This window comes from Mustelus asterias, chromosome 2, assembly GCF_964213995.1.
Source record: "Mustelus asterias chromosome 2, sMusAst1.hap1.1, whole genome shotgun sequence".
In the NCBI taxonomy this organism is placed as follows: domain Eukaryota; kingdom Metazoa; phylum Chordata; class Chondrichthyes; order Carcharhiniformes; family Triakidae; genus Mustelus; species Mustelus asterias.
In genome coordinates this window covers 16,316,378-16,338,105 of record NC_135802.1, presented here as the reverse complement: position 1 = coordinate 16,338,105, position 21,728 = coordinate 16,316,378, and the positions used below count along the sequence as shown (strand labels likewise).

Below are 21,728 nucleotides of genomic sequence, written 5' to 3'. Positions count from 1 at the left end.
TGCCTATTCAGGTGCACTGAGGGAGAATTTGGCATGGCCAAGTCACCTAACCTGCACATCTTTGGACTGTGTGAGGAAACTGGAGCACCTGGAGGAAACCCACACAGACACAGGGAGAACGTGCAAACTCCACACAGACAGTGATTCAAGCCGGGAATCGAACCTGGATCTCTGGTGTTGTGAGCCAGCAGTGCTAGGATACCACAAATCATTATTTCTTCATTCAGTTTTAGTGTAGTTGTTCAGCAGTACAAATGAAGAAGGATGAAAGACATAATTTTAAGCACACATCCAGACTGGACCTGAGTCAGCATTATGTTCACTGCGTCCTTACAAAACAGTTAGCGGGAAGGCTGAAGCAATAAAGAATTAATGGCAGTTACCACACCAGACAGCCTTAAAGCGGTGACGCCATGAGCCAGCCAAGTCACAAGTCTGCACTAAATAGGGGGTGGGAGGGGAGGAGGCATGTGGGGGACCCTATCCATTGGCTGGTAGCAGAATGTGGTATTTTGTTTGGCCCAAAGAAGCATTCTTGATCCTGTCCCGCCCAAAAGATTGTGTTTGAAACAACCTCCTTTTTAAGGATTATTAGACTATTCAATAGTACAAATGTAGCCCTATAAAATGTAACACTATAACCTGTATAGGATCCTAACCTGTACATGAAAGCAATCCATTTTGGAGTACTAGGTGTCCACCTGCCTGAATATTGTATCAGTGAGCCTTCCATGTTCAACATTTTTAACAAATGGACACTCACAAAGGGACCAATTAGCAATTGAATCCTGAGTTTTGAATTGGGTTCTAGTGCTGAGCACAGTTTACAGCTGCAAAGCGCTTTATAGATCTTAACACATTTCAACTCACTTTCAGTTGAAGATTAACCTGCTGTTTACATATTATTCCCCATTTCACTGGCTTTTTCTGTCTTCGTACATCACTGTGAATTATTCACATCAGTTTAATTAGTCCTTTGCTGATAATGCTCTGAGGAATTTGTGATTTGCAAGCACAAATTCTTGAAGCTAATGTTAGCATACTGACAATGCCCCCAAGGGAAGAGATCCAGGTTTGAAAAATCAATAACAGGGTGGGTTCAATAGTTTTCAAATCCCAGCCTCTGATGTTTTGTAAACCGCATTTTATACAGGTCTGGCTATGTCTGAGGATGCTACTTCTTAGATCCACAGCATTGTTTTCTAACTAGTTCTTTTCCAGAAATTCAAAACTGTAGAAAGTCTCACCTCCTTCCCTCCTACACCTGTGATTTAAAACACAAATGTTGTATCTTTTAAACAGTGCTTCCAGATTTATCCTCAGTCTTACTATTCCAATCTTATTTATGTCCCACTCTGTAAACATTAGCTTTAAGGCTCTGTTGCTCTATTAAGGTGGCAAGGTGGCACAGTTGTTACCACTGCTGCCTCACAGCACCAGGGACTAGGGTTCGATTCCCGGCTTGGTTCACTGCCTGTGTGGAGTTTGCACATTTTCCCCATGTCTGCGTGGGTTTCCTCTGGGTGCTCCGGTTTCCTCCCACAGTCTGAAAGATGTGCTGGTTAGGTGCATTGACCATGCTAAATTCTCCCTCAGTGTACCCGAACAGGCGCCGGAGTGTGGCGACTATGGGAATTTCACAGCAACTTCATTGCAGTGTTAATGTAAGCCTATTTGTGACTAATAAATAAATAAACTTTAAAATAAGACTTTTAAAAAGACTGCGGAGGAATGCACAGTATACCGTGAGAAGCAGTTTATTGCTGACAGGCTTATAATGTATTTTCTTTTCTCAATTAGCCAGCTAACATTCTAATGGTGCATCCAGAAAGGGACGATGTTAAGATATGTGATTTTGGATTTGCACAAGAATTCTCACCTGTCCAGCCACAGTTTAGCAAGTATGGCTGCCCGGAGTTTGTGGCCCCTGAGATTGTTTCCCAGGATCCTATTTCAACTGCCACTGATATATGGTAAGCTATCAGAATGCTGGAAAAATCAAGAAGTGAAAATAGAGGCTCACAGTTTCAGACATCTTAGGCTCCTGGTGTCATTTTTACAAAAGGACAATTTTATCTTCTTCAGAATTATGGACAAGGACACCACCACTGAGCTAAGTGAGCATTTCAGATCAGGAAAAGTCTAATTTCAGTCCTGGACTTAAAGGGAATTAGTTAACCTCAGCCTGAACAATAGTAGGAGGCACTACAGTTGACCTCAGACCCTTTGTGACAGGCAGAATTCCCACTTGCAGCCAATAAATGTGCATTCAAGTGTGAAATGGCTGTAGGACAGTCAAAGTTGATGGGGGGGGGGGGGGGGGGGGGGGTGTTCCCCACCGACTCTACAGATGGTGGGGGAGGAAACTCCGTCACCCAAAATATTCAGGCCATCAATTTCCTCAAGAGAAGGGGTGATAACTGGAAAAAGCAATAATTATTAATAGGAAAAATACCAAGCTAGTTGCACTGTGTTCATCTAAAGACTAAGGGATTAGAAATTATGTTGCTCGTTTTGTGTTGTAACCTTTATTCAGAATCCTTTTATTCAAGGATTTTTTATGGTAAAAAGATTATTACTTGCTTATTTCATGCTCCTTTTTTAATGTTTCTTTTTTTTTCTTATATAGGGCTGTTGGTGTTATCACGTTTTTATGGTAAGATGAGCTCTGCAATTTTGAATCTTACATATTTAATTTTCAAATTAAGAATGTTTTTGTTATTTATGGGGAGAATTTCTGCTTCACGTCCTCCTAGCACTGGGATTCTACCTTAAGAAATCTGTCACATCTAGCCCTTAATTGTCTATTCATTTAATTTAATAGCAGATAGATCATGGACTGGGCGACTATCCTGTGGAGGACTGAAGCAGATATGTTTATTTTGTTCCGTGAGTTTAATATTACCTGTGCTGAGGAATGGAGCCTGTGGGTGGCACTCACTGTTAGATTCAAGCACTTGTAATTCAGATTAGACTAAAGATCCCTTTCTATCCTTGAATAATCAACCTTCACTCCAACTTACATAGAAACTGGAAGTAGAAGTGGGCCTTCCGGCCCTTTGAGCCTGGTCCACCATTCATGGTTGATCATCAAATTCAATATCCTGATCCCACGTTCCTCCCCCATATCCCTTGATCCCTTTAGCCCCAAGAGCTATATCTAATTTCTTCTTGAAATCACACAAGGTTTTGCCCTCAACTATTTTCTGTTGTAGTGAATTCCACAGGTTCACCACTCTCTGGGTGGAAGAAATTTCTCCTCACCTCAGTCCTTGTCTGTATAGTGCGCAAGAAACAATACTTTTCAGTCTATCCCAATACATGTGACAATAATAAATCAAATCAAAGAAGAAATTTATCCTCACCTCAGTCCAAAAAGGTTTACCCCTGATCCTCAAACCATGACCCCTAGTTCTGGACTCTTCCACCATTGGGAACATTCTTTCTGAATCTAACCTGTCTAACCCTGTTGGAATTTTATAAGTTTCTATGAGAACCCCTCTCACTCTTCTAAACTCCAATGGATATAATACTACTGGACTTAGTCATATGACAGACTTGCCTCCTCAGGAACCAGCCCAGTAAACCTTTGCTGTATTTCCTCTATAGCAGGAATTTCATTCCACAGATAAGGACACCAAAACTGTTCACTCCAGGTGTGGCCTCACTATCGCCTTATACAGTTGCAGTAAAACATCCCTATCCCTATACTCAAATCCTCTCACTATGAAGGCCAACATGCATTTGCCTTCTTTGCTGCCTGCTGTACCTTCATCCCCTGGCTGCATTTTCTGTTTTTAAATTGCCAATTTTGTGGCCTTTCTGAGCAAGATTATTAGTTTGTAGCAAACCACATGGAATGTACACAATGGGGATTGGGCTGACGAATCCTCAAATCACAGAAACACTACAATCTTCAATGGTATTAGAAGAACAAATCGTAAGTAAGAATACTCAACATAGGTCACCATTGAAACCTCCCTCCTCGAGGTAACCCCATTTGCTCTCTTACAGGCAAGTGATCTACTCGACCAAATTATTGTCAAAGTCATGAGACGAAATTTTGTCCCATTATTTTCAAATATCCCAACTCTTTATGCTGATGAGCTGACTGGCTCTTTAGCAAGTACCTCACCTGAAAAGAAATTCCATGGATCAACATATTCGTTATTTATAGATTCCAATCAGGAGTTAGTTTTGACATCTAAATTGATCATTTCACTGCTGCCTGTTCACTTTACATTTGAAATTAACTTTCAAGAAGTGGTGGTCTTATGGTACAGTGTTAGTGTTCCTACCTCTGGGCCAGAAGTTCTGGGTTCAAACCCTATGTTAGCCATGAAAGGATCATCCATGAGATGGTTCAACGGGCTGACATCAGCCTGTGAATCCTTCCACCACATTCCTGCAGTTCCCCAAAGGGAAACAAGTGTGCATGAAGATATGCTTAAAAACATCTCGAGAAGTAAACTTTCAATGTGAGGTCTCCCCATCCCCTTCTGTGACTTTGACAGGAGATCATCAGAAATCCTAGAGAAATTACTTAAGCAACCATTTCTGTGGAGCTCATGCGGTGGAAGACTACAGAAATGATTTGCTGTACACTTCATCCTTGACTCGGGACGGCACGGTGGCACAGTGGTTAGCACTGCTGCCTCAGAGCGCCAGGAACCCGGGTTCAATTCCCAGCTTGGGTCACTGCCTGTGCAGAGTCTGCACATTCTCCCCGTGTCTGCGTGGGTTTCCTCCGGGTGCTCCGGTTTCCTCCCACAGTCCAAAGTTGTGCAGGTTAGGTTAATTGGCCATATTAAATTCTCCCTCGGTTTACCTGAACAGGCGCCGGAGTGTGGCGACTAGGGGATTTTCACAGTAACTTCGTTGCAGTGCGAATGTAAGCCTACTTGTGACTAATAAATAAATTTAAAAATATATATGTTTAGTAACTCACTGCACCCTCAGCTTCAGGGTGTGCGAAGATCAAACTATGCTTAAGCCTCATTTTTGTGGGCACCACCAACTTCTATTATGCTACTCATATAAAGGATATTTCAACATTTTACAATTTAAACTTTTTTTCCTTTGCATCTGAGCATAATAAAGTATTCCGAATAAGTTAGACACTGCTTGGACATGCTTCTAAATTAACTTAATGTAGTGTTGGGATGTTCAGAACTGTAAGGGTTAATATGGCACTGGAGAAACAGTACCACTGACATTATGTAGAGACTCACATGGGAATAGTAGGCAGTAATTGGGGCGGTAGTGATTCTGGTAGAAATCAGCATGAAGATGGTACCTAGTCAGGACTGTATCCTGTACATATATATATATAGCTATGTGTTATTAATAAACAGTTATTGTTCAACCATACAAGCCTCTAGACATTTTCATGAGACAATGTACAAATTACAACGATGTAAATCAGGAAAAATTGCGTAATTCCACCCAGATTCAAATTTTAACCCTAGGCTGTTTAGCATTACAGATTTTCTGAATGTTATTTTGTGTTTGTACAACTGGGAGTCAAATAGTGCATGGGTTTGTTCACAAGTAGTTAATTAATTGCATTTCAGGTGTTCACAGTCATGCTGACTAACTTACCTATTTGTGGTTCATTAAAGTCTGACAGGTACTTCTCCATTTGTTGGTGAAAATGACAGAGCTACACTGATGAATGTGAAAGAAGGATCTTTCTCATGGGATGAGCGTGATCTGGATTGTATAAACAAGGATGCTCAAAATTTCATCATGAGAATAATTAGACTAATTCCACAGTGAGTTTAAATTGACATGTGTTTAATCAAAGCTACAAACAGGCAAGAATTGATGCTACCTCTGAAAGTATTGATTCACTATGGTGTTCCGACTTAAATGTGATTTTTTTAACGTGGTTACTGTAAATATTAGTGAATAGAAAGGTTAGCTGCTTGTTTTAACTTTATATATTTTAATTAGTAAGGGAAAGAACACCAGCTAGCGCCAAAAGTCCTGGAGACTTTTCAGCTTCAAGCAGTGTGCAGCTGGAGAGTCATGGGCATCAAACAAGCTGTGGCTTTGTTGCAGCTCATCAGTAGTGGGATAGCAGGGATTTGGCCGGTTGCTATATGGAGCCCTCCAGCAGGTCAACCTTCACCCATTCAACAAAGGGAACTAAAAAAGCGACTGGCACAAAAGTCACAAACTAGAAATCCTCAATGGCTTTGTTTTCCAATGGCAATTAGTAAGAAAACTGCCATAAAAACGCAGGTGCTTCAGGCGTGTGAGCAGAGCATGCTTTGATCCAAATATAGGTCAGTTGGGAAAAAAGGCACAATAATTAAAGGTGAGGAATACAAAATGTGCAGAAAAAAACACTAAGGTTTCATTTCCTTTCTAATTTGTTATTGAAGCTTTAATTAAGCTATGGGGAGGCAGTGACATAGCGGTATTGTCACTGGATTAGTAATCCAGAGGCCCTGGCAAGATCTGGGAACTCGGTCTTAAATCCCACCGTGACAGGTGGTTATATCTGAATTCAATTTTTTTAAATCTGGAATTAAAAGTCTAATGGATTAGACCATGAAACTTTTGTTGATTGTCATTAAAAACCCATCTGGTTCACTGATGTCCTTTAGGGAAGGAAATCTGCCATCCTTACCTGGTCTGGCCTACATGTGACTCCAGACCCACAGCAATGTGGTTGACTCTCAACTGCCCTCTAAAATGGAAGGCATTTAGGGATGGGCAATAAATGCTGGTGCAGCCAGCGATGCCCACATCCCATAAATGGAAAAGAAATGGTCTCCGAGTTAACTTCTCAGTGAAATTACAATTTCAAACAGCAGATGATTAGTAAGAACCCAGGGGCACGATTTTCCGGCCTTGCTCACCCCAAGGTCGGAAATTCCCACCCGAGGTCAATGGACCTTTGCATGGTCTGCCCCCGTCTGCTACCATTCCCATGGCAGGCGGGACAGGAAAATTCCGCTCTATGTTTCATACAGGTTTCACCATTGGTGGCCTTGCTTTCAGTTTCCTGGCCCCCTACATTTTGGAATTCCCACCATAAACCTCGCCACCCCTGTCTCCCTCCTTTACTTCGTCCATAAAACCTACCTCTTTGGCCAAGCTTTTGATCACTTGTCTCCTCAGTGGCTTGATATCAAAATTCATTTCATAGCTTCACTGTGAAGCTCCTTGAAATGTTTTACTACCTTAAAATCACTATTTAACAGCAAGTTGTTTCTGCCAACTGCAGTGAAAACACAACTGCTGGAAATCTGCAAATGTCGGTCATTTACCATTGCAGACTTCGAGCAGTTTCTGGTTTTATTTTAAAACAAATGGAGGGATTTCCTGGAATTGGGGAGGGGAACAAGATGTCAAAGTTTCCCTATGCTGTGGAGTATTATAATTAAAATGTACAGCAATTCCATTGAGTTTGAGGGAAATCATTACTTTATAAAATATATTTAATTTCCAACAATGCGTGTTGCAGTTATTTATTGATGCATAGTTGTGGTAACTTGTTTAAGAGCTACTTGATTTCCATCCTTTAGGGATAGGCCAACAGCATCTGAATGTTTAAAAGAACCATGGGTTCAGGTAAGTCTTTTGCTTTCACAATATAACAAAATGCCAACTCTGCCTTCATGCCTTTCTGCCTAATGATAATACAGCTACACTCCTTATGCAGGAATAAAAACTTAATGTTACAAAAGCAAGCATACAAATTAGGAGCAGGAGTGGGCCATTCTAAAGAATAACCATCAATACACTTTGTGTGTTCTTTTATTTTCTGTGTTTTTTATATATTTTTCTTTTGTTGTTGCTGAAACATTGATGGAGCAATTACTGAACCCAAAGGCAACTTATTTTGACAATAGCAGCATATTATTTAGCATTAAGATTTTAAGAACATAGAAATGTTTCAATGGAGGCATTAAAAGCTGATAAATGCTGTTACTTTCCTAAAACAGCGACGATAGAAATTGTAAACAACTGGATCGGGACAGAGCGCTTAGAGGAAATGATGTAAAAAACTCAAACTTTTTGTTGCTTCAGCAGCAACAAAAATTTTACATTCCGTGAAAAACTCAACATAGAAACAGGCCATTTGGCCTGTTATGTCAGTCTTTTTCCCACATGATCCACTTAGCCTAACTTTCCTGTTTGCTCCATATATCCTTTACATTTTTCTTTTTACAAGCAGCTAATTCTCCTTTTGAAAATAGTTATCGGTACTTAACAATCCTGCTTCAAATGCGATTTATCAAAGAGCATTCTATATCCAAAGTACCCTCTCTGTAAAGAAGTGTTTCTAACTTCCCCTTTCTGTGGTAATCTTCAATTCATTCCTTGACATTACCATTGCACTGACAAATAGGAACATTGGGGACACAAGGAGACATAGATTCAAGGTGAGGAGCAGAACATTTAGGGGGATGTGAGGGAAAACCTTTTTACGCAGAGGGTGGTGATGGTCTGAGAGGGTGGTAGAGGCGGGTTGCTTCACAACTTTTAAAAAGTACCTGGATGAGCGCTTGGCATGTCATAACATTCAAGACTATGAGCCTATTGCTGGTCGGTGGGATTAGGTAGGTGGGAGTTCAGGTGTTTCTCGCGTGTCGGTGCAGACTCGATGGGCCGAAGGGCCTCTTCTGCACTATATGATTCTGAGTCCAGAGAAGGTTCATTTGGCTGATCCCAGGTATATGGAGGGATTTTCTTATGCAGAGAGGTTAAGTAGGTTGACCTATACTCATTGGAGTTTAGAAGAATGAGAGGCAATCTTATTGAGATATATAGGATTCTCAGGGAGCTTGACAAGGTAGATGCTGAGAAGTTTTGTGTTAGAGCCTGGGACCAGAGGGCATAATCTCAGAGTAAGGAGTCGCCCATTTAAGACAGAGATGAGGAGAAATTTTCTTTCTCAGAGGTTAGTGTATCTGTGGAACTCTACTGCAGAGAGCTGTAGAGGCTGCGCAGTTAAGCATGTTCAAGACTGAAATAAACAGATTTTTAATCAGTTAAGGAATCAAGGGTTATGGGATTAAGGAAGGAAAGTGGAGTTATCATAGAATCCCTACAGTGCAGGAGGAGACCATTCGGCCCATCGAGTCCGCACTGATCACAATCCCACCCAAGCTCTATTCCCATAACCCCACATATTTACCCTGTTAATCCCCTGACACTAAGAGTCAATTTAGCATGGCCAATCAACCTAACACGCACATCTTTGGACTGTGGGAGGAAACCGGAACACCGGAGGAAAACCACGCAAACACGGGGAGAACGTGCAAACTCCACATAGACAGTGACCCGAGGCTGGAATTGAACCCGGGTCCCTGGTGCTGTGAGGCAGCAGTGCTAACCACTGTGCCACCGGAAGATTATTACATCAGATCGAGCAAACTCGAAGGGCCAAATGGTTACTTCAGCTCCTACTTCTGGTACCTACTGATAATCTATTATGATCTACTCATATTATTTAGTAATGTTTAAGATTATTCAAAATTATGCATAATTTTAATGGTTAATAGGGAAAAACGTGCCTCAACATTAACCTTCAAATGATTGGTGGGAGGGCTGTCAGTGCATTAACATTTAACTTTGGGAAAGTGTACCCCTAGTACGTAAAGCAAGCCTTTGGCCCATCCCCTCTTATCTTTTCCCTGATCCTCCAGAATAATTGTTCTTTCCACAGAATTTTGGAAAATGTAACCAGAACTTTGACTACTTATCTGCCTTCATTTGCTATCGCCATATCTGATCCCTGTTATTTGTATATCGTAAATCAGAGTAATTTATTTAATTCTATAATTAACAAACTTCGCTAACAGTTCAACCCTCGTGTCCAATGGTTCTTGAATCACAATATCAAACTTTTGTGAAAATTGAGGCACTTATTTTGTATTTCTGCCATTATTGCACTCATTCTACATGTTTGTCCCTTTCAATTCTTAGCAGCCAAACCTCGACTTACTACTAATATATTTTTTATTTATTCACTGGATGTGGGCATCACTGGCTAGGCCAGCATTTTTGTTGACCATCCCTAACTGGCTTTGAAAAGGAGGTGAATTGCTCCAGTCCATGTGGTCTAGGTAAACCCACAATGTTGTTTTGGAGGGAATTCCAGGATTTAGAGCTAAGTTTCAAATTTTATTTATTATTGTCACAAGTAGGTTTACATCAACACTGCAATGAAGTTACTGGGAAAATCCTCTAGTCGCCACACTCTGGTGCCTGTTCAGGTATACTGAGGGAAAATTTAGCACGGCCAATGCATCTAACCAGCACATCTGTTGGACTGTGGGAGGAAGAACACCCAGAGGAAACCTACACAGACGAGGAGAACGTGTGAACTCCACACGGACAGTCACCCAAGCCGGGAATCAAACCCGGTCCCTGGCGCTGTGAGGCAGCAGTGCCAACCATTGTGCCACTGTGCCGCCCTAGTGACAGTGAAGGAATGGCAATACAGTTCCGTGTTAAGATGGTGTGTGATGTTGAGGGGAACTTGCATGCGGTGGTTTTCCATGCAGTGACTGCCGTTGTCCTTCTAAGTGGTAGAGGTCCTGGGCTTGGAAGGTGCTGTCGAAGGAACCATGATGAATTGTTGCATTGCATCTTGTGGATGGTACAATGCTGCCGCTGTGCATTGATAGTGGAGAGAGTGGATGTTGGAGGTTGTGTACGGGGTGGCAAAAAGCAGACTGCTTTTTCTTGGATGATGTCAAATTTCTTGAATGTTGATGGAGCTGCACTCATCCAGGCAAGTGGAGAATATTCCATCACATTCCTGACTTGTGCCTTGTAGATGTTGGACAGTCAGGAAGTGAGTTACTTGCCACAGGATTCCTAGCCTCTGACCTGCTCTTGTACCCACAGTATTTATATGGTTGGCCGAGTTCAGTTGTTGATATTAAATTTCATTTATTTATTAGCCACAAGTGAGGCTTATATTAATACTGCAATGAAGTTACTGTGAAATTCTCCTAGTTACCACATTCCAGCTCCTGTTCGGGTCAATGCACCTAACCAGCACATCTTTCAGACTGTGGGAGGAATCCGGAGCACCCGGAGGAAACCCACGCAGACAAGGGGAGAACGTGCAAACTCCCCACAGACAGTGACCCAGGCCGGGAATTGTACCCGGGACCCTGGTGCTGTGAGGCAGCAGTGCTAACCACTGTGCCACTCAGAAAATCCGTGGGAGATTTAGTAATTGTATTGCTATTGAATGTCATGGCGTGATGATTAGAGTCTCTGTTGGTGGACATGGTCATTGTTTCGCACTTCTGTGGCATGAATGTTACTTGCCATTTAGTCTCCCAAGCCTGAATGTTGTCCAGACTTTGCTGCAAATGGGCAGGGGGTGCTTCAGTATCTGAGGTGCCACAAATAGTGCTGAACATTGAGCAATCATGTGAACATCCCTACTTCTGACCTATGTTGGAGGGAAGGTTATTGATGCATTGATGAAGCAGCTGAAGATGGTTGAGTTTAGGATAATACCTTGAGGACCTCCTGCAATAATGTCCTGGGACTGAGATGATTGACTTCCAACGATCACAACCATCTTCCTTTGTGCAGGTATGACTGCAATCAGTGCAGAGTTTTCCCCCTGATTCCCATTGCCTCCAGTTTTGCTAGAGCTCCTTGATTCAACACTTGCTCAAATGCAGCCCAAGGCGGCACAGTGGCACAGTTGTTAGCACTGCTGCCTCACAGCATCAGGGATCCAGATTTGATTCTCGACTTGACTGACTGTCTGTGCAGAGTCTGCATATTCTCCCCTTGTCTGCATGGGTTTCCTCCAGGTGCTCAGTCTGAAAGACGTGCTGGTTAGGTGCATTGACCAATCTATATTCTCCCTCAGTGTACAGGCACCGGAATGTGGCGACTAGGAGATTTTCACAGTAGCTTCATTGCAGTGTTAATGTAAGCCAACTTGTGACGCTAATATGAAAACATTTTAAACATGATGCCAAGGACAGTCACTCGCAGCTCACCTCGTGAGTTCAGCTCTTTGGTCCATATTTGAATTAAGGCTGTAATGAAGTCAGGATCTGAGTGGCCCTGGCGGAACTCAAACTCAGTGAGGCGTTGTTTCTGAGTAAGTGCCACTTGATAGCATTGTCGATGACCCCTGGAATGGGGAAATGCTCGGCCATGAGGTTGCAGACTGTGGTTGAGTGCAGTTCTGCTGCCGCTGAGGGCCCACAGTGCCTCATGGATGCCCAGTCTGTTCAAAGCCTATCCCATTTAGCATGGTTCCACACAATCTGATGGAGGGTATCCTTAATGTTGAAGATTGGACTTTGTCTCCACAAGGACTGTGCAGTCGTCACTCCCACCAATACTGTCATAGACAGGTGCATCTGCGAAAGTTAAATTGGTGAGGACAAGGTCACATATGTTTTTCCCTCTTTTTAGTTCCCTTACCACCTGTCGTGGACCCAGTCTATCATCTATGTCCTTTAGGCTAGCTTGGTCTGCTTAGGTGCTACCAAGCCACTCCAGGTGATGGAAACTGGAGTTCCCCATGCAAAGTACGTTCTGTGCCCTTGATACCCTCAGTGCTTCCTCCAAGTGATCATAGATCACAGAAATCATAGAAACCCTACAGTACAGAAAGAGGCCATTCGGCCCATCGAGTTTGCACCGACCACAATCCCACCCAGGCCCTACCCCTATCCCTACATATTTTACCCACTAATCCCTCTAATCTACGCATCCCAGGGGCAATTTTTAGCATGGCCAATCAACCTATGTTTCACCTGGAGGAGTACTGATCCACCAGCTCAGGCAGGGCGCTAAGTGGTAATCGTCAGGAAGTTTCCTTGTCCATGTTTGACCTGGTGATGTGAGACTTACCAGCATTTTGCTGATTTCAAGTCTTTTAATTAGGTAACTTGTTACTGTGGGACTGTGCTAAGCTGAATTTTCAGAATTAGGGCAGTGATTTTAAAAAACATCATCCATCAAGTATCAGTTTGTAATGTGATACCCTAGGTTCACAATATTGTTAATCAAATCTGTAGAATGAGTAGAAAATAATCTTTCAAATCCGGCAAAAAGCTGAAGTCCTGAGGCACTAATAAAATCCTGAAGGGATTGAAAATGGGAATTTATCGAGTAGAGTGCAATACATATCTCAAAGCCAGTGAATGAACTGAATATGAGCGATCTGCACAGAAAATCAAAACAGCTTCATGTAAAGTTATTGGAAACGTATCAGCAAATTCCAAAACTGCCCATAAATACAAGAGAAATACACCAGAGAAGGTCTGTGCGAAGTCTGCATGTGTTCTCCCCATGTCTGTGTGTGTTTCATCCGGGTGCTCCGGTTTCCTTCCTCAGTTCGAAAGACATGCTGGTTAGGTGCATTGCCAATGCTAGATTCTCCCTCAGTGTACCTGAACAGGCACCGGAGTGTGGCGACTAGGGGATTTTCACAGTAACTTCATTGCAGTGTTAATGTAAGCCTACTTGTGACATTAATAAGTAAACATTAAACCTTTAGATACAAGAATACAAGATGACAAAAACATATAGAGACAATGTAATAAAAATAAATTCACACTGCTTCTTCGCTCAATCTCAGTCCTTTTCCCATTCTGTTCTTTTCTCCAATTTTCTCCAATATCCATTCCCCATCATTTATCTATCCTGGAGGTTAAGATTGAAAATTGAGTAACTGCAGGCTGTGTTTTTTAAACCTCCCATGATTCGGAGACTGGCAAAGTCTGATCGTGCCTGGTGGTTGCCCATCTAATTAATCCAAATCTACCAGTCTGCATTTTGATATCTCAGGATGTTTTAAGAGGACAGTGAGTTAAAGCAAAAATTAATTTCATGCCCAAACATGCAAAGTGAAAAGATTGGCAGGGATTAAGCAGGGCAAATAAAGGAGCAAAACATTGTCTAAAAAATTAATAAGCAAGTGGACATTATGCAAAATATCTCAGGAGTTTCCACTGAGAGGCATAGTTGAAGCATGTTAGAAGAAGGGAGTTAGTGTATTTGATTTATGATAAAAGGCTTGTTAGGCCAAATATCTTTTTCCTGTTCTTACAATTCCAAAAATGTCAAGAAGCTGTAGATGTAATATGTGGATAATTGTACAGTTAGGAACCAGAAACTTAAATAACTTGTCTTTCTTTCAAGGAAAAACAGAAACTCCAGGAATCCCGAATGATTAACACCAGGAAATTGAAATTTTTTATATCAAGAAGCAAGTGGCAGGTAAGAAGATAACTATTGTGGTACAGTGAACATTTCTAAGAACCATGAAGGCCCGCCTTCTCAACCTTGCTCCTCACCTGAGGTGTGGTGATCCTCAGGTTAAATCACCACCAGTTAGCTCTCCCCCTCAAAGGGGAGAGTGGCTTATTGCATCTGTTACTATGGCAACTTTACCCCAGAACCATCAATAAAAACTTCCTCTAACAAGTATGTCTAACAGTCATGACGAAATTGAGGGAGGGCATAACTTTAGTCATTATGCCTTCTTTTTTTTGCATTCATTTAGGATTGTCATCATTTAGTAAATCCAAAATCACCCAGCATGATAGGACACAGGGGGCAGCAGTGGGGTTTATCTTGAATGCAGATGGCTGTTTTTCTAATCATAGAATAATATAAGTTACAGCAAAATAGGAGGCAAATTAGTCCACATGAACTGTGCTGGTTATATGTCTTCAAGTGAAGTTCCCTATAATTATAGATTCTACCTTAATAACTATGTGTAGTAAGGTTTCCATATTCTAATTAATCAGGTGTAAAAAAAAATTCTCTCACATTCCCTTTTGTCATTTCGATATTAAAACAGGACAATTTTTAGCTCTGCCACCCTGACCTAGGAAACAACCCCAAAAGGTTGGATTTTCCAGCATGTTTTCTGGTGGTGGAGGCAGATTGCCATTGGCCAATAGTAGGATCTGCTGCTCCATCCAATGTCCACGATGTTTTGCATAGCACACACCCTCCGCTGCCAGAGAACCCACCACAGGGCCGCCATCAGCAGGATCAGAAGATCGCTTTAGCCGGAAGGACCAGAAAATTCTACCCTATGTGTCTGTTGATGGCATCTCTATTTAAAAAATACTCATTGATATAAAATAAAACATTCAACACATTGAAATTCCTTCAACTATTCTCTGATGAAGGCAAAAGTTTCACTTAAGTACTTACTCTCTTATGAAAACCAAATTTCTATTCTATAACCATTTAGATCTGTCAATCAAACTGATCACCTTAACAGGCACCCCACTGTGATAATATCAGGTTGTAAAATAAGTCATGCAGCAGAAATTCTATAATGCTAGACCTTAGGCTAATGTCAACAGAGTCAGTAAAGTAGCAACCTTTAAAAAAATTTTAAATTTGAAGCCCAGTAGAGTTAAAAACCTTGACAGTTCCAATGAGCTTTGACAGTTCTTTGGTAGCATTAACAGTTTTTTGACCGCTTTGACAGTTCCAGTGAGTTTATGCACTTTTTATGCAGAATCATGCCTTCCTTCAACAACCCCAAAGAGCACCTGACCTACCCCAAAGGCTGCCTTACCTCTCCCAAAGGATACCTTACCTAACCCAAAGATGTTTGGGTACCAGGATGCTGCCTGGTTTGGAGGGTAGGTCTTATGAGGAAAGGTTGAGGGAGCTAGGGCTGTCCTCTCTGGAGCGGAGGAGGCTGAGGGGAGACTTAATAGAGGTTTATAAAATGATGAAGGGGATAGATAGAGTGAACTTTCAAAGACTATTTCCTCGGGTGGATGGAGCTATTACAAGGGGGCATAACTATAGGGTTCGTGGTGGGAGATATAGGAAGGATATCAGAGGTAGGTTCTTTACGCAGAGAGTGGTTGGGGTGTGGAATGGACTGCCTGCAGTGATAGTGGAGTCAGACACTTTAGGAACATTTAAGTGGTTATTGGATAGGCACATGGAGCACACCAGGATGATAGGGAGTGGGATAGCTTGATCTTGGTTTCAGATAAAGCTTGGCACAACATCGTGGGCCGAAGGGCCTGTTCTGTGCTGTACTGTTCTATGTCCTATGGGCCTATCCAAAGGGGTACCTTGCCTCTCCAAAAGGATACCCTGGCTATTCAAACAAATCTACAAGATGCAGACCTGCTTCTACCAGGTCTAACATGCACAATTTGGGTTTTGGACATCTACAACACCAAAATCACATGAGTGGAGACAGTTGCTGTTTTATATGGGTAGCTGCCTCCATAAAGTACATGTATACAATTTATAACCCCCAACCCTGTGAAAATGATGGAGCCTCTCAGTTTGTGTGAAAATTGAAACCTTATTTTTTGAACCGTAGTGGACACAGGTTGGGTACAGGCTATCACACTGCTAAACTGAATGATCCATGTCTAAAGGGGATGGGTCATGTGGAAATATTAGAGAAATATGACACAAACAGAAAATGCTGGAAAAACTCTAAGTCTGTGGAGAGAGAATAGAGCCAACGTTTCAAGTCTGGATGACCCTTCGGCAGAACTGAGAGTTTCCAGCGTTTTCTGCTTTTGTTTCAGATTCCAGCATTTGCAGTATTTTGCTTTTATCTTTGAGAAATGTCAGTTCTACAGTCTCAGTAGCTTTAAAAAATTATGAAATATTAATATAAATCTTATACAGATAAGATACATCCAGAATATAGTATCAAGATAAGTAATCCCAATAGAATCAGAACACATAAATTTAAATTAATAAATCTAGTTTCAAATTTTGGTGCGGTGCTGAAGCTTTTCTGCATTGCCTGAGGTGGTGGTTTTGAGAATAGACTTTAAACCGAGGTCTCACCTATTTGCTAAGGTGGATGTAAGACATTCCCATAGAATCCCTGCAGTGCAGAAGAGGCCATTCAGCCCATTGAGTCTGCACCACCTCTCTGGCAGAGTATCTGACCCAGCTCACAAACCCAGAGAACAATGGTATAGTTGAGTCTGAAGGTAACAAAAGCATGGATTACAGTTTCAGCAGGCATGGATTTATGGAGGGCGCAAGATGGGTGATATTTAGGAGGTAAAAATGATTTTCTGTTGCAGTTGGGTTTTCTAAAGAATTCCTTTAAGTTACATTTTCTTGGACTCATGAGTGTTTTGAGAATTAAGAACAAATTGAGAAAATCTCTGAAGCCATCAGCTTTTTACAAGGACCACAAAACTAGCATATACCTGTTATTTTGAAAAGGGTAGAGCTTTTTACCCCTCGTGTTTGAAACATGTTTAAGAATTTGATATGAAGCAGATAGTTTTTTTGGAGCTACTCTTGATTTTAAAAAAGTCAGGTTGTTGTTTTTAAAACATATTTTCTTCAGCCTTTGAATGTGTCATCTTTGTATTATTTTCAGCACTCTCTCATGAGCTACAAATCAGTACTTGCAATGAGGTCAATTCCTCAACTTTTGGAAGGGGCTTCTGAAGGCCTCTCTCTTGGCATGCATCAGCACTTACTTAATGAAAGTAGCTCATCAGCAAGTAGTTGTTCTTCTTCTGATTTTGAAGACTGCACTCACCAGACAGAACCATGTTCAGCCCATACTCCAGATGTCAATCAGGCTTTGTTTCATCCATATTTTGCAAATGAAGGTGAATATTTTGAAACCCCGTCGTCTGCTTCCTTGGATCCAAATATCAGTGAGCACAAGAGCGATAGGCCACAGTTAACCAGATGTACTCCTGTTGAAAAGCAGGCAGATGTAAAACATGAAATAGGTGCAGAATGTGAAGAGGATATGAAAGCACAACATAAATATTCTGAAGCATATGAAGATCTGAATTCAAGCGCTAGAACCATGAAGCATCCCATTTCTAAAGCAGCAACTATAGAGATTTCAGACTGTTCAAGAGTAGAGGGAACAGCAACTCACAATTTAGTTCGAGGCATTTCAGCTGATAGTGCGCTCTCACTTCAATTACCAGGACCAGGCAGCTTACTGGACACAAACACCAAGCAATCACCCAAACTTTTACCAAGGCATTATCTAATAAAAAGTACTTTCTATACTGATACGCTGGAGGATAGGGATATTTCCACCAGAGATGCTAAATACACAAGGAGCCTTGAAAGAACTAGAAAACGTTTCGTAGAGGCAGGTTACACAAAAGGAAAAGTAAGTGGCCTCCGCCAGCCACTATTGGAGTGCTTTCAGATGTCTGTCCAGGACAGAAGATCTGATGTTGAAAGACTTGGTGAAACCTTAAGCCACATCTCCGGAAAGTTGGCAAGATCAACATCTTGCGATGATGGCAACATTGTGGCTTATTCTCCCAAGGAAAGTTCGAGGAGGAGCAAGTCATTGGATGAATGTGAAGCAGAGTTCTTAGCTCAGACTATAGCAAAAGAATCTGTTAATGAAATGCGGGAGCCATTTCCCCAGCAGTCAGATCCAAACTCCAATACAATAACTAGTGTTCATGATACCTTAACACCCCAGCCTGTTTCCCTAGATGTGCAAGAGTCAGCTACACAGGAGTCAGGAATGTGCAAAAGCATATTGAGTGACATAGTTTGCCTATCTGAAGAGGACACCTTTTTAACAGACTTAAAATATATTTCAGAATGCCCCACAAAAAATATTCCTTTTGAGATTGACCAATCTGTGCAAGCTGATGCAGCTTCTTTACACTCGTCAGAAAAAGGAGAGAACACAGAGCTCAACATGGAGAGGAAAACCTGGATTACTGACAGGAAAGACACTGATGATCAACATTCAGAGATGGACTCTAGTGAAGGTGATTCCCCCCAGAGTCCACCATCAGATCTGCAAACCAAGGACTGTGAATTTTCACAGTCATCTGAAGATACAGAGAGCTCACCTCTTTTCGAGCCTCCCAAGTTGGAGCCCATAACAACAAAAAAACAGCATTATGACGAACCTACTAATTCACATTCAGATGTTTCAGAGATCAGGCCTTATGACTTTCAATGTCCTATGGATTCTGAGTTGGAGAGTGAAATCTCCTCTGTTGCTGCTTCTGTTGTAACATCTGAACCTCAGGAGCAATGTTCAAGTGAAAATGTCAGCTCTTTATACTTTGATGCAGTAGAACCAGACACAGATTACTTTGACCTATCAGAGCCATACAGCTGTGGACTAGAATATGAACAGTCTCAAAAGTTTGCAGAGGAAAGCACTTCTCAAGCCAAAACGTTGCCAGTGCCACATACATCTGAAGAACCATCTCCTTCAAGGAAAACAAAGACCAAAAAGGATAGTCAAGAACAAGGAAAGTTAGATCAGACATCAACCAGCTCATATGAAATACTGTGCGATGAGACTGAAACAGCAAATGAGTGTTCCTGGAATCTGAACACAGATGAATGGGAATCAGATTTATTGGAGTTGCTCAAAGATACTGAAGATGATGAGACCACATCAGATATTGAGGAAGGAGAATCAAAAAATACAAAAAGATCGAAAAGATCCTCACTGGAAAACAAAATACATCGAAGCTTTGAAAGTCTAAAAAAAGCATTCAGAAACCAAAAGGATGCAAAATCACCAATTGCTTCAAGTGAAACAAGTCTGACTGGCAGTGAAACCCACACAGACCCATTGTCAAAGTCTACTTCAGAAACCTTTGGCAGTTCTAGTCTCTTAAGATTGTTTCATAGGTCTGCTTCACTAAATTGGGATAAAGGTTTACATCGACTTGATGAAGGTGGAGGAGGAAATCGATATTCTTTATCAGTCTTGCGGGATTTAAACTCAAGCAAACATTTGCAAAATTCATGGGGAACTAGGAAAAGTCAGACATTGCCTGCTCGCTTTTCATGGCAGATGAAAAGCAAAGAGAAACCAAAATTGAGAAGGAGAAAAGAAGGGGATGTGAGCAAGACCCAGGAAAGCGCAGATCCATCGAACACGGAATTGCATGGGAACCAGTACATGGAAGTTTTGAAAGTGCCTTTGATACCCCCTTTAAAAGAATGTAAGTTCCAAACATCTTCCAAGAGACATGCGAGATATTTGCTTTGGAATTGTTTATTGTTGTATGATTACATTTTCATTACAGTGAGGGTTAATGTTAGAATGATTTCATACTTAGGGCCCGATTTTACCAAAACTTCACGCCCGTTTTCGGGTGTGAAATGGCGGTAAAGTTGGGCGTCGGGCCTATGCTGCAATCCGCACCCGATTCCTAGTGGATCGTGCCTTTACCAATGGCCGTTTCGGGCGCCGTTTCGGTGCGCGCCCAAATCGGCCGGTGCGACGACTTAAATGCATTTGCATGCATTAAAATCGACTTAATGAAGCGCGCGCCCAACTTTACCATCAATTCCCCCTTTACCAGCGTTCGGCCCAATTCACATCCGCACCTTTACCGACCTGATAAATAAAAGTCCAACTTGTACTTTTATTCGGCAGGGGAATCGCCGAGGCCCACCCTTCGCGGACACCCCCTCTAACCACCCCGGCAGACTCCGCCCCCCCCCTCCCCTCCCCCCGGGGTCAGACCCCTCTGGGAGGCAGACCCCCCCCCCCGGCAGACCACACCCCTAACCTACCTCGATCGTGGTCTCCCTCCACCATCCTTCCTGCTCACCTTCAGTCCTTCGACAGCCTGCAGCATGTACCTGGACACTGACTTCGAGCCACGGCTGAAGCGGGGGGCTTCACACAGGTCCGCTGGCGTCTGCCGGAGGAGGGAGGGTGGGCCCAGTTGGAACTCTGGTGGGGGGAGGGGGGGGTGGTGAGGAGAGGGGGTGGGCCCACATCGTCCTCTTGTGGGAGGGGGGTGACGTCTCATCCTCTGGGTGGTGGGGGGAGGTGGAGGGGGTGTGATGTCTCATCCTCTGGGGGCGGGGGGGGGGGGTGTGACGTCTCATCCTCCAGGTGGTGGGGGGGAGGGGGTGTGATGTCTCATCCTCTGGGTGGTGGGGGGAGGGGGTGTGATGTCTCATCCTCTGGGGGGAGGGGGTGTGACATCTCATCCTCTGGGGGGAGGGGGTGTAACGCCTCATCCTCTGGGTGGTGGGGGGAGGGTGTGTAACGCCTCATCCTCTGGGTGGTGGGGGGATGGGATGTGACGTCTCATCCTCTGGGTGGTGGAGGGGGTGTGACGTATCATCCTCTGGTCGGGGCGGTTCCGCTGCCTGTCTGCGGCTGATCCCTCCTGGCACCATCACTGGTACACTACCAGCCACAGCCATCTCTCCCGCTCTCCCGCTCTCTCGCACCTGCAGAGAAGAGTAATCTGTGGCTGGTAGTGTACCAGTGATGGTGCCAGGAGGGATCGGCCACAGACACGCAGCGGGAACCCCCCCCCCCCCCTCCCCCCCGCCACCCCGACCAGAGGATGAGACGTCACACCCCCTCCCCTCCCACCCCTCCAGAGGATGAGACGTCACACCCCCTCCCCTCCCACCCCTCCAGAGGATGAGACGTCACACCTCCTCCCCCCCCCCGACCAGAGGATGAACGGCAGATAGGCTCTGTCCCCTCTGTGCCTTTTTTTGCGTGCCCGGGCGCGCGCTCCAACTGATGCAAATATACTAGGCCCCGTCCACTAGACCCGCGCCGAAAAAAGGCGTATGGGGGCGCTGGAGGGCGGCTGCCGGGCGCGGGTCTGATTTACGGTCGCACCCGGCACTTAGTCCCGATTTGGTAAAATCAGCCCCTTAGTGAGTTGCCAATTTACTAAACTCAAAGTCCTTTGAACATGGTGATTTATAAGTGCTTTTCCAGTAATATTTTACAGCTTATGCAGCATTTAGTG

At 43.1% G+C, this 21,728-nt stretch overlaps 1 protein-coding gene across 27 annotated transcripts in view; it reads left to right on the top strand.

The window, feature by feature from the left end:
• obscnb (obscurin, cytoskeletal calmodulin and titin-interacting RhoGEF b) overlaps positions 1-21,728 on the top strand; it is a 614,792-nt gene that overhangs the window by 552,627 nt on the left and 40,437 nt on the right. For all 27 annotated transcript variants that reach the window (XM_078231785.1, XM_078231777.1, XM_078231827.1 and 24 more), the window contains 6 exons: positions 1,801-1,973; positions 2,630-2,656; positions 5,622-5,774; positions 7,539-7,584; positions 14,155-14,232; positions 17,357-19,940. In XM_078231785.1, coding sequence (XP_078087911.1) covers positions 1,801-1,973; positions 2,630-2,656; positions 5,622-5,774; positions 7,539-7,584; positions 14,155-14,232; positions 17,357-19,940 — 3,061 coding nt within the window. The remainder of the gene's footprint in view (positions 1-1,800; positions 1,974-2,629; positions 2,657-5,621; positions 5,775-7,538; positions 7,585-14,154; positions 14,233-17,356; positions 19,941-21,728) is intronic.